This window comes from Toxotes jaculatrix, chromosome 13 (genome assembly GCF_017976425.1).
Source record: "Toxotes jaculatrix isolate fToxJac2 chromosome 13, fToxJac2.pri, whole genome shotgun sequence".
Lineage (NCBI taxonomy): Eukaryota > Metazoa > Chordata > Actinopteri > Toxotidae > Toxotes > Toxotes jaculatrix.
Window position 1 is genome coordinate 19901433 of NC_054406.1, and position 16258 is coordinate 19917690.

Below are 16258 nucleotides of genomic sequence, written 5' to 3' on the forward strand. Positions count from 1 at the left end.
AGAATGATTCCAGATGAGTTCAGTATGAACATTTTGAAAATGTGCAGATGTGTTTAATAAGAACTCTTACAAGGTTGATTTTTTTATTTGTAAGTATTTGTAACTATTTTCTTCCCTGTTCAACGTTCAACATTACTGGTTTACTTCATACATCTGTTATTACGCAGCACTATGACAGATCCACTCCAGTGTAAAGCTGTAAAACACCTTGTTAAACTGATTTTTCTTTGCAGCAGAGCTGGTTCTGCTGTGCCTGAAGCCTGAAGGATCCTTCCCTGCTGCTCTTTAAACAGAAAGCTTTCAGTTAAGAGAGTAAGGATCATTACGGATAATAGTGTAAGGGTAATGAAGGCAGGCGGCAGTGAAATCTCTCCAGGATACACAGCACGGCTCGCCTGAGCGAGGCTTTGCTGCTCCGGTGGATCAGTGGAGGTAGTTAGTGAACGTTTCTTTGCACAGTGATTAAGAGGGAGGACCAATGGCAACAAAGGAGACGGAGAGGACGGTAGCTCCTCCTCTCCCTATCTCTCTCTCTCTCTCCCTCTCGCTGTGTGCTTTATAGATGTATATAATCCCTGAGTTGACCCAGAAAACAAACTCCTCTGACTGTTGAGACGCCGCAGAGTTTGAATCCACCGCAGGGCTGCATGTAGCCGGAGCATCAGCTGGAGAAACAACCCCGGCACTGATCCAACTTCTCCACACGGATTCTACATTAATACATCGGGTAGGTGTCGTCCTCTGTTACTCCAAAGACAGGTAGAGAGGCAGCACTTTCCTTTTGTAGATCACCGCGGACTATTTACTGATATTCTTAATAATAAAATAAAAAAAGAAGCGGCTCGGATCTGCTTACACGCCTCGAAATCGCTGTTAATTCACCTTGTCACTTTGTTGACTTGCAGCGTTATTGCCTATTGCATTTGTTGCGGTTTTTATGGCATCGAATAATGTCCAATAGCCCACACGCTCAGTCCCCTAAGGTTAAAAAATGGTTTCATGTTTGTGCAATAATGCCAGCAATTATTATTCTCCCTCTGACTATCTATTTACTAAGTGACATTTGGCTGAATGATAATCCAGAGCTGTGAAGAAGCTCCACACATAGGGTATAATTAGGTAACAGAGGAGCAGAATATTCTAAGGAGGATTTAGGCCATTGAGGAAAGTGACTTGTTTTATCAGCACTAAAAGCGTTGAATTGCTGCAAGCAGCCAAGGGGACCAGCAGAGTGCATTTTTTTTGTGTGTATGGGGGGGTTTAAAAGCTTGAAATATCTTTTCACAGACAGATGTTCATTACATGGCTCGCTCTGGATGTGTTTTTTATGGTCATCCCATTTAGGGGCAGCTTATAAAATAATGTTATCCATTTTAACAAGCCAATAACCTTGACAGCAAATTAGAGTTTCAGCCCTGAACAGGATCTGTTTGTCATCTGTTGGTAATCTTAATTGAAGATCTTTTGTAATGACTGTGTGAAGACAGAGGTAGTGTGATGTGTGTTGAGAAGAGGGGGAGAGGTGTGTGTGGTCTGGAGAAGCATTCCTCTGCGTCCTTTTGGCTGCAAGGGTATTGCTGCCCTCCCTTGTCGGTGTGTTGTTCAGTGGTAATTCACTGATGGTGTAATTTCGGAGGTTTGAGATGAGTTTTTTTTTTCTTCTGATTTGAATGGAAACCTTCAAATGAGGAAAGAGAAACTGGGGAGTAGAGAGAAAGTGGTTTCAACAGAGAGCCAGGGCTCGTTCTCATGACAGTGATCATTTCATTGTTTTAAAAGGGAACTCAAGCAACTTAGTATAGTACTTATATAAAACTGGGAGACTCAGCAGAAATACATTTAAGGATGACGTGAATCTAAGCAGCTGAGACCGAGATATTCTGGCTTTTAGTCTCCTGTGTGGTTCAAGCCACAAAAACACTGGCTCCTACATTTCCCATAGTACAACTTGATAGCAGTTCTTCTGTTAAACCCTCCCTGCCTCCTAAGTGCTCACATCTTTCGGCCTCACTCCTGCAGTTTGCAATACGGACTTTTTTAAATAGATTTTTTTTTAAGGTTTAACAGATGATTTACATTGATTAAAAATTTTGCTTTGGTATAGTGTGTAAAATGTGTGAAGCATAAAAATCAAATCATTAGAAGGTGCAGAAAAAAGTTTACCTTGTGTAGATGATAGCTGACTAAGATAGCTGTCTTGAGTAACACCAGTGCTATAGTTATGGTGTTGGCTACCTGACAACACTGATTTGCTCTTGCTTTGTCTTTCCTGATGACACATTATGATTACAAGAAATTGAACCATGGGAGTTGATGGAACAGTGTGCTTATTCAGTCTACCTGCCAGGTAGCTAATGCTAGCTACCCAGCTTTACCCAGTAGTTTATATGTTTCGGCAGTGTCACAGACTCAGACTGTAGCAGTAGTACTCCTCAAGATGAGTAAACTGAACTTCTTCTGTAAAATTGGTGGAGTGCCCCTTTAAACTGTGAGTATTTTAGATTGTAATGACCAGTGGTTGTATTATAAATCTAATTTGATTTCTTTTTTTAGAGTGACCATGGCTGAACACATGATGATGCCCATGACCCACAGCTTCAGGATGGGCATGAATGGACCTCCGCAGCACAATGGCCAGCCAGGCCTGCGCAGCCTGCCCAACGGCCAGGTGATGCACTACGGCAGGAACCCTCAGAGTAATATGGAGGCTGCCATGAGACAGAGGCAAGGCATGGTGGGACCCGGTGGGATGGGAGGGCCGGTTAATGGAGCTCCCATGGCCAACCACCACCACCAGATGATGTCTGGGAACATGATGTACAATGGCCAGGGCCCCCAGCAGCAGCAGCACCACCACATGCACCCCCAGCAGCAGCAACAGCAGCAGCAGCAGCAGCAGCAGGGTGGACACCCACAGCAGTATCTCCCTGGTAACCTCACCTCCCAGCAGCTCATGGCCAGCATGCACCTGCAGAAACTCAACACTCAGTATCATGGACACCCACTCAGCTCAGCCAACGGACACCACCTGCCCAACGGTGCTCAGTACCGGGTGGGACCGGCCCAGCTATCAGGCATGCAGCACATTGGTGGCCCTTTGGGGCTAAACGGCATGGACATGGATCTGATCGATGAGGAGGTTCTGACTTCACTGGTGCTGGAGTTTGGGTTGGATCGTGTTCAGGAGCTGCCGGAGCTCTTCCTGGGACAGAACGAGTTTGACTTCATATCAGACTTTGTGTGCAAACAGCAGCCGAGCACGGTGAGCTGTTGAGCAAAGCCGCCGGAAGCTGGTTTGGTTTGTTTGGACTGGGCACCCCAAAGAATGACTGAGCGGCCACAGTAGCACAGCGAGAAGAGACAATCTCTCTCTTCTGTTTGGGTGTATCTGTGTCTGTGTAAATGACAGTGTCTAGCACGCCTTCACACTGACCTGCCTGCGAGTTGATGAAGAGTTGTAATGAGAGAAAATACAGCTAAAAGCACCAGGTTTCTCTTCTTTGAGCTGGTGCCAGTAAGATCTGTTGTATTTGGCCCAGCTGAGGCATCCTGATGCAGCGGGCTCTGTCTGTACCCATCTGGCCCTCAGCACTTGTGCCTGCAGTGCCAAGGCTTTGGGATAATTGTAAACTTTAACTAACACAAGGAGGGATGACAACCTGGAAAGACTGTCCATCTGGGTATGCTAGATTCTGTGGCATCTCTAAATGTATTTTATTTCTGATGACACCTTCAACTAGTAGCAGATGTTTTACAAAAATTTATAAAAGTTTGTCCTCTGAATTTGTTTATACAAGGATGAAGGGATTAGGAGTCAAGAATGATTTTATTCTGTGTGTGTGTGCATATTGAAGGCTGGCTCTTCAAGACTGAGTTCCCCCCCCCCCCCAAAAAAAAAAAAATAAAATAAAATTACACATTTTCTTGAAGAGCAGGAGAGGAGGTTGTGCAGCATTTCTGAGTGATGTGATGGGGCTTATCTGAGATTGGTTAGGTGAAATGTGCTACGTCGATTATTTTAGCACTCAGTGTCATTTACCCGACTCAGATAAAATCTGCTATCATTAAATGTATCGCATCTGTTCCTTGCTATTTAACTGTGATTGAATCATTGGCAAAGTAGCGTGTCGCTTAGAGTGTTGGCTTAAACAAAGCTTTTATTTGTAGAGAATGGCTCAGACATTTAGGTGCTCTTTGCAAGCACATCTTGGGTTACTAATTAGTAGAACTGCAAGAAGAGTTAGGAATGGAGGAACTTCGTAGTACATGAGAAACAGCATTCCTGTGGCCTATCGCGAGAAGCCAAACAAAAAAGCAGCTACCAGGAGCTGCCGGTCACAGGTCTGAGACAAGATTTTTTAAACAGGACTGGTTTAAAAAAAAAAAGAAAAAAAAAAAAAGGTGCGTGATTGCAGAACTTTGCATTTGTGTGTTGTTTGTGTGCGTCTGTGTGTGGTCAGTGCAGTGAGGCATTTAAAACCCATCGAATGGCGTCCTCCTCCCTAAACCATTGCCCGGTACGCTGACGCTGATTGGAGGCTGACCGGGGAGAGAGGTTTTGGTGTGTGGACACAATGTGTGGACACAGCACTCCCCGGCAGCACTTAGTTTAATCATTATTTAAAGCTGCCGCTACCTGTGGCATTGATTTCATTAGGCAGGAAGAGCGAGCGAGGAGCACAAAGCGTGCAAAGTTGTTGTTTTTGCCATAGATTAGCTTACTCTGCTGCTTTTCTACTGATTAGATTTAAATTACATGTTCTCACACGCTTGTCTTAATTGAGGTCGACTTGCACATTCTCCAATGACTCAATAATTATAAAACGGACATGTTCTGTGGCACTTTTTTTTTTTTTTTTCCATTTTTTTTAGCACCATTGGTAATTAGGTTTTTGTCAAGGTTGCTGCTTTGCCACTGCAGGCCAGTTGAGGGAGAACTTCCTGCACTCATAATGCTATTTGTGGCGCTATCAGAGGGGTCAGGGCTGCGCTGGTGCACTGTGTTAATCTGTTCCAGTACAACTGTGCCGCCATCCCTGTCTCTCTGGAGATCAGCCATCTCCTAGCTCTCGAGTCAAACAATGGGCATTGAATCGCTGTTAAAAAAGCAGAATAGTGGCAGCGAGGTCCCGCTCTGTTTTACTTTCTGCCTGGCAAACAGCAGCCAGACAAACTCACAACCTCGCAGTCAAAATGGAAATACTTTCTGGCCTTAGCAAGACAGTGGCCTCTGATTACTGCTATATCAATAAGCGCAGCCTTCTTGTGTATTGTATCTTCGTACTGTAGATTAGAGGTGAAGTTGATCTAGACACATTTAAGGTACTTTCAAAAAAAAAAAAAAAAAAATTGTCAGATGTAAATGTAAATCAGTAGCTGATTTTGATGTGTTGACAGGAGATTATATCCTACATTTTTACAGGCGAGTGTGTAGATACAAGTATACCAATGTTTTTGGGTGCAGGGGCCACGAAGCTTTAAGACCAAGTAGACTGCATGTTAAAGCAAGCGTGAGGGATGCCACCACTTTCCCACAAAGCAGCTGAGAATGTACAGTACAATACTTTGTGGGAACTTGTCTTAAGATGGTAGATAAACGTGTGAGATTGTACTCCTTGTTCCAAATTACACATCATTTGTTTGGGTAACCCCCCCCCCCCCCCCCCCCCGTCCCATCCCTTCCCCGTCCCTCCTACTCCTCCTACTCCTTTGCCATTTCCCCAAAGCTTTTGTAATGTTATTGATTCTATTTTAAGAAAATGTATTTATTTTCAAATAAAATATTTATTTAAAGAAATTGCTTTTTGGATGTCAGTGATTCCTGTCCACTGTTATATGACACATAGACTTGATTACTGGATAATACCCTAATGTTGTTATAGCATTTAGTAAGCTGTTACTTATGGTAATAGTCTGAACCACAGGGGTTGGTTTTATTCTGTGGTTAGTTTAGGGGACATCTCCACAAAAAGTGATTAACAAACAGAAGAGCAAAACTTGAACAACATGTCCTAAATAGCAGTGAGTCAGCTCTCTGTCAACAACAAAGCTGGACCCAACTTTTTTTTTTAAGTTCAGTTTGTGTTGTATAATTGGAAACTTGAAATGCCAAAAACTGTACTAACAGTGGCTGTGTCCTATTTTAAAGGATTTAATGATGATACACGCATGCATCGGCCGTCTGTCTTGCTCTCTCCTGCTAGAGCTGATGAGTAGCTCACTTCACGTCTCCAGGAAGAAGTTTTGTTTTACCAGCTTGCTGCCATTAGAAGAACATTTCTGGAGAGACTCATGAAAAAATCAAAAATAATCTCATTAAAATTCTAATTAGCTGTGCAGTGAAGTCATATTGGGAGACCTGAAATACACGTGCTGCTCCACATGATGTTACTCATCAAGGCAATGTTTTGTCCTTGAGCTGTCTTTGATGGATTTCGGAAAACTAACACAGCCGGTGACTTGTGGACGAGCAGTAGAGCAAACCAGCAACAGAACAGACAGTGGGAACATCTATGGTGGCATATATTGGTCTGGCTTTCAGAGGGTTGTTTAGAAGGAAAAGTAACCCTGGCTAAAACGCTGCTCAACCCCAATAAAAAATACAGGATGTATCAGCTGTGCCCACAGGAAATAAAGTAAAATGAAGAAAGCAGGTAAATAAGAAAAAGAAAACAGAAGGAAAGAGGAAAATAAATATGTCAAATAGATTAAACTGGGTAAATGATGAGTAATGAACATATGAAAAAAGTATTTTTTGTTAAATTCAACCAGAGGTATATGCTTTTCAAAATTTAAGCTGGCGTGTTTTGTGTCAAAGTTTGATTCCAATACAACTGTAATCGAAGTCATAATATTTTCTTCTGTGGTGTCTCACACCTGTTTCCTGCTGTGAGTGAAATGCACCATTTTCTGCACCAACACTTGCAAGTTTAGAGCACCCTGCAGTACCACAGCCCGCTAGGATGGGTACAAGGTATCGTTTAGGAGAGGGGGACAGTAGCAGAAAGGGGACGTTGCAAAATAAGTATTAATGCAGCCAGCGGCATGTTGGGGATGTTACAACCATTCCTTTCAAAACAGCTTCCCACTTGGAATGCAGCGCCAGCGTGGATGCTACAGTTTGACTCCATCTTCTCTGACTGGAAACATGACCGGCCGCAATTAAACATTTAGCATCGGAGAAACGTGTTGAGGATATGATAAAATGTTCAGAGAAGGAGACAGATGAGTGAAAAGCTGTGCAGACACTTCTCCTCAGCTCTGTGGAGCAGCTTGGCATCTATCAGATGATTGTTTTGGTTTGATGGCCTCCAACTTTACTGTTTTGGTTCAGTCTCTCTGCTGTCATCAGCCTTGTTTCCAGCCACTGCAGGCAGCTGTTTGCAGTGGAAAAAAAAAAAACAACCCTGATAAACCCACTGCACACAGCACACAACAGCACGCAGACAAAGTTAGCTAACTAGACTGTGAACACAGTGGAGCGTTTAGACTGACTTTATACTCTTTATACTCTTTATATATAATATGGGTATTTGGATAGCACTGGAGCCCCTCTCCCCTCACACCTTTCCGATGTTAAATAAAAGAGACTGTGTCCCACCATTTCTGTAACTTTCCGAAACCGACGATCCGACATTCACAGGCACTTTGCACCATGATTGGTCAGCTGGGTGGAGGTGAGAAAGGAGCCAGGCTTTGAGCTTCTCTCTCTGACTCTGCTTTTTCATTTATTACACACCTCTTTGTGGTGTCTTCTCTAACCTTAAATATTGATGTCCGATGTAGAAACCAAACCTTTGGGTGTATTAAATTGAACAAAGGTGTATTTTACTGCTTATTAACTCAACATTTTATTTGTACAATGAAGAGCGAGTTACTTATTCTGTAAAAATAGTTCTGTATAGTTCTGCTTTAAATATATCATGAAGTGCATTTAGCGAGGCGCATACATGTCAGCCTGCACAGAGCGCTCGCACCAGTATCATCTTGTTTCTGCTGTGGTCTATAAAAGCTCCACAAAGCTGTACAAATTTGAGTTGGAGCGCTAGCTGAAGAGAAGCTTATCTCTTTGAAATATAAACAGGAAACTGTATCATTGAGCCACTTCCTAAAGCAAGGCGGGGAGGTTGATATCCACTCTCCGAATAAGCCTTTTAACTGTAAGCATACCAAACATGAGAGCCTGCAGGGTCTCATTTGGTAGCTCAAAGGCCCCCTCAGAGCAACCCATTACAGCAAGAGCACAGTCAAGGGTGACTTCTTTCTCCAATTATTAGTCTGAGCAATTGAAATATTTCCTCGTAGAACTTCTCTAATTTAAAGCACCGATTGAGCAGCACTTAATCTTATACTATTCTTCTTTCTGAAGCTTGTCTGATATCTTGCCGCTGATTTCCCTCCTCTATCTTTTTTCTTTTTCTTTTTTTTTTTTTTACATGGTTTGAGGAAGTGGTTTACGTGAAAAGATCAGCGAACCATAACCCCTAAATGTTTGGCTGTTCAGGGGTCTTAAAAGATTTAGTGTAATGAGTTAAACTTATTGAAAGACTGTTAAAGTTCTTAGTCTGTAAGTAACAGAAAAAAAGTTGAACCTTGGCTCAGCTTTTGCCACAGTGCAATGCAAAGTTGTGCGACGACACTTTGCACTGGCAAAACAAACATAAGCAGCTCCACATTCCTTGTAACATTTAAACTGAGGACGAAATGATGGCCCCCGTGATAACTGTCCAGAGTCGTAGGATCCTGTCTCAGAGTATTATAGCAGTGTTTTGGCAGCTGATAATCCAGCTGTCCTGCATCGTATTTCATCGTTTCACCAGTACCTGTGGCAACACGCTCCCACCATCCCATATCTTTTCTTTTTATCTCCTCTTATATTTATGTTGAACTCCAGTTTCTGTCTCAATCAATTTTAGACATACAGCACTTTTTTTTCCTCTGTACCACTATATGTATGTGACTGTTTTTCCCCCAGGGTTAGGGTTAACCTTTACCTTAACCCTAACCCTGATCTGAGAGATGAGGAGCAGCGACAGAGGTCTGGGAAGCTAATTCTTCTTTTCTATCTTTACACCCCCAGACTTGAAGTATTCGGACCAACCAACACTGACTCAAGTGACATTACTTGGAGACATTTATCAGACAGCACACAGCTCCCACTGGAGCCACTAAAGGCTTTATGGAACATTTTTTGACAGTGCTTGAATACAACAGCTTATAAAGCTCTTCTTGGTCCTTCTCTTCTCTCCCCCATTTCTCTCCTCTCTACTCATCCCGAAAGACATTGGACATTTTCATGGTTTGCTACTGCTGAACTGACCTTGGCGGCCCCGTAGTAGAACCAGAACACAATGCAACCATATCCAGAGAACCTGAGGAGATGAACCCTGGTCATGAGCAGAGTGACAGAGTGTTGGATGCTTTGCAGGTAGCATGTTTAACCAATGTTAATGTGAAAATAAAGACAGTAATTGTTCTCATACTAAATTACTGTGGCTCGCCTCTCTAATCACAACCACTCAACCATGCAGTTATTGCAGCAGCCCCATTAATGGCAATGGGACAATAAACTATGCCGGGATCATCTTGAAGTTGTGAAGAAATACGTTCTGCGCTCACAAAAGAATTTCATAGGGAATAAATATGATGGATATACCTGCCATATGTTGTCTCAGTGAGAATAAATTATTCTGCTGCGTTGTAGCCCTACATTGTGATTTGACAAGACAGGTGTACACTTATATAAAAATGATGCCTCCTGTTGTTGTTGTATTCAAAATCTAAAATTATGTTTGTGTGTATTTTAAAGTCTGTGATTGAATCTTGGGTCTACAATAGCAGTAGCTGCATGAATCATCAATGCAATTTGAATAACTAGGCACAATTTACTGTGCTGTATCTTTACTGAGTCACACTCTGTCCTCACTTAGCCACCGCTCTGGTGAAACTGCTCTGTGTTTGCAGGCTACAAGCCAGCAGTATGGGAACTTCTGCTACACAAGCCAGCTCTCTGTGTAAAAGACAGGCAAGGCATCAATGAACTGTAGTATGGTGGGACTACTTCTTAGTGGGAAATGGACAAAAATTCTCACGAGCATTTCACCCAGCTGGTACTTTTGGATGTGTTAAATAGTCAGAAATGAGGTAGTGATACTAGATACTACTCTGTACAGTGAAACTGGCCACACTGTACGCCACAAAGTGAAACAGCAATTCATAAACTGAAGACTCACACATCACTGTGTACAGTATACACAGGAATCTGTCATATGTTCCCTGACTGATATCATTCTGTCCCTTCGTCTGCTGACCAAACTGGTTCACTTCAAACAAGCTTCAGGCCCGACGCCTTCGCACGAACAGCCATCTCTTAGCCCCAATCTCTTTGTTATGTCTGCCAGCCAAGTCTAATCCAGGATACAGAGCCGGGCTGGCACAGCCAGGTCCACCTGGTGGGACAGCAGGGTGGCTCTGTGCGCCACATGTGCTCTGACATGGTAATTCTTTAAAGCACTGCTGACACCAGGGCTTTCAGATCCACGACACATGAAGCTGCTGTAATCACCAGGTATAGCAGAGTCTGGTTTTATACTTCTTTGTATGGAAGCAGGTTTGGTGAATCATATGAAAAGACAGAAGTCAGACTGATATAACACAAAGGATAACTTCACATGAATAATTCACAGCAGTTAGCAGTTAGACAGCAGTCAGTCAGGCCTTTTCAGCAAGCACAAGCACACAGTAACAAGCTGAGACATGCCCAGCATTACCTGGTTCTTATTTGGTTGTGTACTCAGGAGGAATACGCAAACACACAGTCGAAGAAGTAAAGTATTAACTATTAGTATACTTATCTTAGAGGCACTTGACTACTACTCTAGTGTTCTCCTGGACCCTGAAAATAACACAATGCAATGTAAATATGACAGTCATATACCCTCTTTATTAAAGTTTATTGGACATACAGTACAAGGAAGACTAATAAACCGTTCATTCATTCAACAAATGTCATGTCATTTCTTTTTTACTTTTGCCAACTTGTTGTAAAAAGCTTGCATTCCAGTCTAGGTAACAGGTTTTCTTTTTAGTGACTGTAAACTATGATCAGGACAAAGCATTGTACAAGTGTGAGGGAGAAAACTTCCTGACTACAGTGTAAAATAAAGTGGTCCCTTATCCTGGATTCTTGTTCAGGTTTGGTGCCAGATGGTATGGATTTTTGTGTCTACCTGATAAATTTAAGTCCAATATTCATTCTACTTTTAGCTCCATTTTGGTTTTGTCCTCTGAGGGAAATGTCTGGGTTTTTAGCAGTTAAATCGTCCACTGTGTTTACCAGCTAGTCTCGATCAGTGTCTGTCTGAGTTTGCTGCTGGGTAGTGTACATTTGTTGGTTTTGTAAAGGTAAAGTTGTGGGCTGGAAAACCAAAACAACAGGCTGAAAGATTGAAGAAGGCTTAATTACTTAATTCTGATACATAGTGAACAGTGCTTGGTGAAGGAGCTGGGTCACAGATGGGGCATGGTCAGACAATACCTCAATCCCAATCCTATAATAATCATAATAAACTTTATTTATATATCACTTTTCAAAACAGTTACAAAGCGCTTTACGTTGAAAGCAATAAGAACAGGGCACAAACTAGAACACAGAAAATTAAAAATGAATAAAACACCAATGTAATAAATAATTAACTGAAAAACAGTAGGATGGGTTTTTAAAAGAGATGCAACTGTTAGCCTGAGCCCAGTGACTCCTTTCATAACCACCAGTTAAATACCTGGTTTAGCGGGGGGCTTAATCTCTTAAACACAGCTTTCTGCAGATTAATGATAGTTCAGTGTAACCTCTTTAAATGTTTTGTTCCCCAGTGATACTAGGCTGCTACAAATACAAGTTTAAAAAAAAAATGAAATCCAAGAGTTCAGTGGTTTGTAAAGGACAGTGTGATTCAAGACTGCCAGAGCATGAACCACACCCTTTCCCGAGCTTTGATTTCATCAGCAGCTGCATGTCTCCCTGTAAACAGTTTTGACAGTCAGGTAGATGTCATTCGCTCTCCTCGCCCTCAAGCAACAGTGACGCATACAAGAGTTCACTTCAGGATTTCCCTCCGCTTTGCTAACGTCTGTTTTTCGCTCCAGCCTTGTGGCTCTGCCTCGCCGTCTGAGAAAGTCAGCCTCATCATCATTCCCTTGCACTTTTGCTTACGAGATGACTCACCTCAGCACTCTAGTGAAGTGGGTGCGTCAGGGTTGAACACAAAAGAAAAAGTGATGATGTATCAAGTATCGACAGTATGTGCAACGAGGCCACTGAATGGAGTGTCAGACTATGTGAGAAAGTATTACCCTTTTGATCTCTGATGTTTTATTACAGCATGAGACTCCAAAACTTGTGACATTCAAGTTTATTTGCCCTTATTTGGTATTAGTCATTTTAACAACTACAGCCCAGATTTCCACTAAACTTAGTGGGGATATTTATAGTTCTGCACAAAAAGAACTGCAAGGTTCTAATTTTTTTTTCCTGAACTTTTTACTAGTGTCACCATAAACTGCAGCCATGCTAGCTCTTACATAAGACGGAAAATGTCACATAAAATTAGCACGTAACATTACCCATAGTTTAACAGGGCATAGTACTAGAAACTTTCCCAAACACTAAAACCTTTTGAACATAACAACCGAATTCCTTTTTTCTCTAGCAGCCCCCCGAGAGTAGAATTTACATTGATGGTCCTACTACTATTCTTGAAGTCGCAAAGGGTTTCAGTATACTCCGAATAAGAGTGAATTTAGCACGTTCTCAAAGGGTGTTAGTCAGTGAAAATGCCAGAATACTCATTGTGACTGATATACAGATGTCCATGCTATGAGTCAGAGTGTGACTCAGAAGAGAAGACGACGGGAGCTTGTGTTTTACTTGGTTTACCTGAGACTACAATTATTTTTTATTAAGTCTGTACCTGTTCAGGTGCAGCCATGACTCTAAGTGCTGACACATTTTGATCTTTTAGTAATTTGAAGTACGATCACTGCAGCTAAACCAGAATGAAAGTCCAGAACACTCCATTGAAACACTTGATTGACATATATAATAATATCCTCCAGGTGAACAGGAAACAGGTGAGGTACTGAGCGTGGTGGATCTTGTTAGCTAGTGGACATGGGCCTGTGGTAACTCCAGGGAGCAGACCGGGTTAGTACAACACAGAGAAGTTTTCTAAAGAAAGTGAGTATGACCCTGGCAAACTGGCAGAGAATGGACTGAAGAGCTGGTCCTTAAATACAGAGGTTTGGAGGTGGGTTGATGACGTGATGCTTGTCAGGTGTGTAGGTGAGTTGGCGGGAAGAAATCTAGGTCACCACACAGAAGAGACACAAGGGATGAGGGGAGAAAGATTGCCTATCCTAACCACAACATACACAAAGATCTCCTTTAATATTTTCTGCCTCACCTGAGGAAACACTGATTCTTGGATGTTGAGGCTACATCTCCAATTAAGATTAACATTTTTATAGGATGATTCATAATATCAGGAAAACAGCACCTTTTTAAACTAAAGGACTTACTTCTTAAATGTTTATTTTACAAACTTCTCTGTAATAAAATACAGATGAATGGAATAAAGTCAGCGACAACAACTGCAGAATGTTTTTCAGGGTGCTTTATTTTCCCAGTGGTCAGCCCGCATAAAGGATAGAATAACTTCTACCGTAATGGCCAGTTTACTCCATCATAAGGGCATCTTGTAGGGCACAGTATTTCATACACTTCACTGGAAGGGCACATATAGAGACACTCTATACAAGGCTTCGTCCTGATTTACCTATTACCAAGACAGCCATTACAGAACTACGATATGTTTTCTCCTTTGTACGGGCGCAGTGGAGGGCATTTTATCATATCTGCTCTACTGTGGGGACACCTTAAGGACACTTTCACTGTATTTTTTTTTTGTCCTCTGGGTCATTAGAGTCTCCCCAAGTCCACCAGCTGCAGTGATCAAAGTTTACTCCCTTCAAATTAGTCTTCACCATATTGCCTAGATCTTTGGGTCCCTGTAACTTAAAATGAAGATAGATCCAAAGACTTAAAACATATTCTGGACTGTAGGGACACAGGCAGTACATATTTTTCTGCAGTGTATGTATCACATAAGAGATTTATCGTGTAAGAGATATTAAAGGCATAAAAAGGGGAATGTCTGACTTTTTAAAAGCCATTACAAAAAATCCCATCAAATTGCAGGTTGAAATTTGAAACAAATCAATGAGCATTTTAAATAAATACCAGGACAAGATCAATATTTTTGTTGTGCTAACATTTTTATTTCTCCCTTTATTCCTTCAGCTGCTTGAAAAACTCAGCAGGCAGAATGGTATCATTTGGACAATGACTGCAGCAACAGGCTGCAATTGTCTTCAATAACAGGTCATCAAATGTGGACTGAGCTAATCTGGTTGAAACAAGATATTGTCTGAGTGCTACAACGTGCCCCGCGGCTTCAAGAAATGTGATTTGTGCTTCTTGATGTGATTGCATACCAACACAGATCACAGAGTCATAGTCACACGGCTACAAACTCTGTTCTCTCCAGAGACGACTGTAGGAAGTGACTTAATTTTAAGAAGTGATGTGAGTGTTATTGAAATAAATGTCCATCTGTCAATAGACAACTGTCTATTGATCCAGAATTGGCTTAACCATTCACCACTTTCTGCATTCTTAATAACCAGGTTGATGAAACGTAAAACTTGGTTATTGTGTTTAAAACACATTGGGTTTATTAGTACTGTCAAATGTGTGATCCAAATCTTACATGCAGTTACAATACATACATCTTAAATGTAAGGCTATTTTGAGTGAATGTGTATGGCAAAGAGAAAATTCAGACAGGTGAACAAGGGTAATTGTTAATGTTTTTTGAAAGTTTATGATCTATTTTTTTTTTTTTTTACAGTGTGCAGCCAGTAGCAGTGAAGAAACTCTGAGACTTGAACTTGGGAAACATTTTCACATGCGTAGTTAAACAAGTCAATATTTGACTTGGTGCAGCTTCTGCAGCCATGGCTTTAAGGTCTGAATTATCTGAAGCCACAGCTGTAGCTCAGCTGATAATCTCCAGTATTAACTCTGATAGAAGTTTCTTAATTATGATCACACACTCTGGAGTATTACAGCTTTAAGACAATTATCAAAACTGCTGCATGAGAATGAGGGTGAAAGGGTTATTATGAATGTGATTTGACAGTCTAAGTAATGTTAATGGACTCTCTCTGCTTGTGTAACATCATTCTGTATGAACCCTAACAGCAGGTGTAATGTGATATAGCCTTTCAGAATGGACAGAGTGTAAAAACCCAACCTTGAGATATCTTTGAGAGAAGCAGCTCTGACCTTTGTATTGCATTGCTTGTATATATTGTAGGAAATCTGGCATCACTCAGCATGTCAACTGTGATATATGTGTGCGAGGAGAAAAAAAAAACAGTTTCAGAAACAACTTTAGTAACAGAAACACAAAAAGAAAGCCGTGATATAAAGATATGGGAGCTGGTTGTTGATCAGCTGAATACAGATTCTCATGTAGTTTACTGGGAAACTAAAATCACCTGAATTTAAATTTTTTCGCATTATTTCTATTTTGCAAAATTAAGAAAACAGAAATAATCTGTTATGTTTTAAAATGCGAAAGATGTCAAAGATAATACTGTGTTATGTTTAAAGGCCCAAACTTGTATGAGCCTAATTTAATCCAAAACCAAATAAAGCTGGAACAAAACAGATTAGATTTGTCAACAGTGTCAGACAGTCCATTGGAAGCACTGGGACAAATCCTGATGGGTGCTGCATGGGTGAGCCGGTGGACTGTCAAAAAAACCTGTGTACCTGTCATTCACGGTGTGCATGAGACAGGACTGGACTCACTGGCCAGTCACAGCCAAGTCTCAACCCTCACCGACCAGGTTAGGTTAGTTCCCCGTGTATCAACATGAATCCCAGTTAAATCAACAACACAAAATATCCTGTGAGGAGGAGGTTGGGGTGGACGACGGAGCCGCAGCAGCAAATAGCGTCAACACTAAATTAAATTGGAGGCATTTAGTTGGATGTGTGACGTGTCTTGATGAAGTGAAAGATCTTTACCCATCAGCCTGATTCCACTGGCAGGTTTTCTCTGAACAGACTGGTTTCAGTTCTTCTGGTTGGCTCAGGATCAAATTGCATCAGCATTTTTATAAAACTCAGTTT

General features: G+C 41.6%; 1 protein-coding gene across 1 annotated transcript; it reads left to right on the plus strand.

Annotated features, from left to right (window-relative positions):
* Positions 1-493: 493 nt before the first annotated feature.
* On the plus strand, positions 494-5435 carry cited4a (Cbp/p300-interacting transactivator, with Glu/Asp-rich carboxy-terminal domain, 4a). The gene is made up of 2 exons (XM_041053581.1): positions 494-727; positions 2554-5435. The coding sequence occupies exon 2, from the start codon at positions 2561-2563 to the stop codon at positions 3272-3274; it is 714 nt and encodes a 237-aa protein (XP_040909515.1). The 5' UTR covers positions 494-727; positions 2554-2560; the 3' UTR covers positions 3275-5435.
* Positions 5436-16258: the final 10823 nt, after the last annotated feature.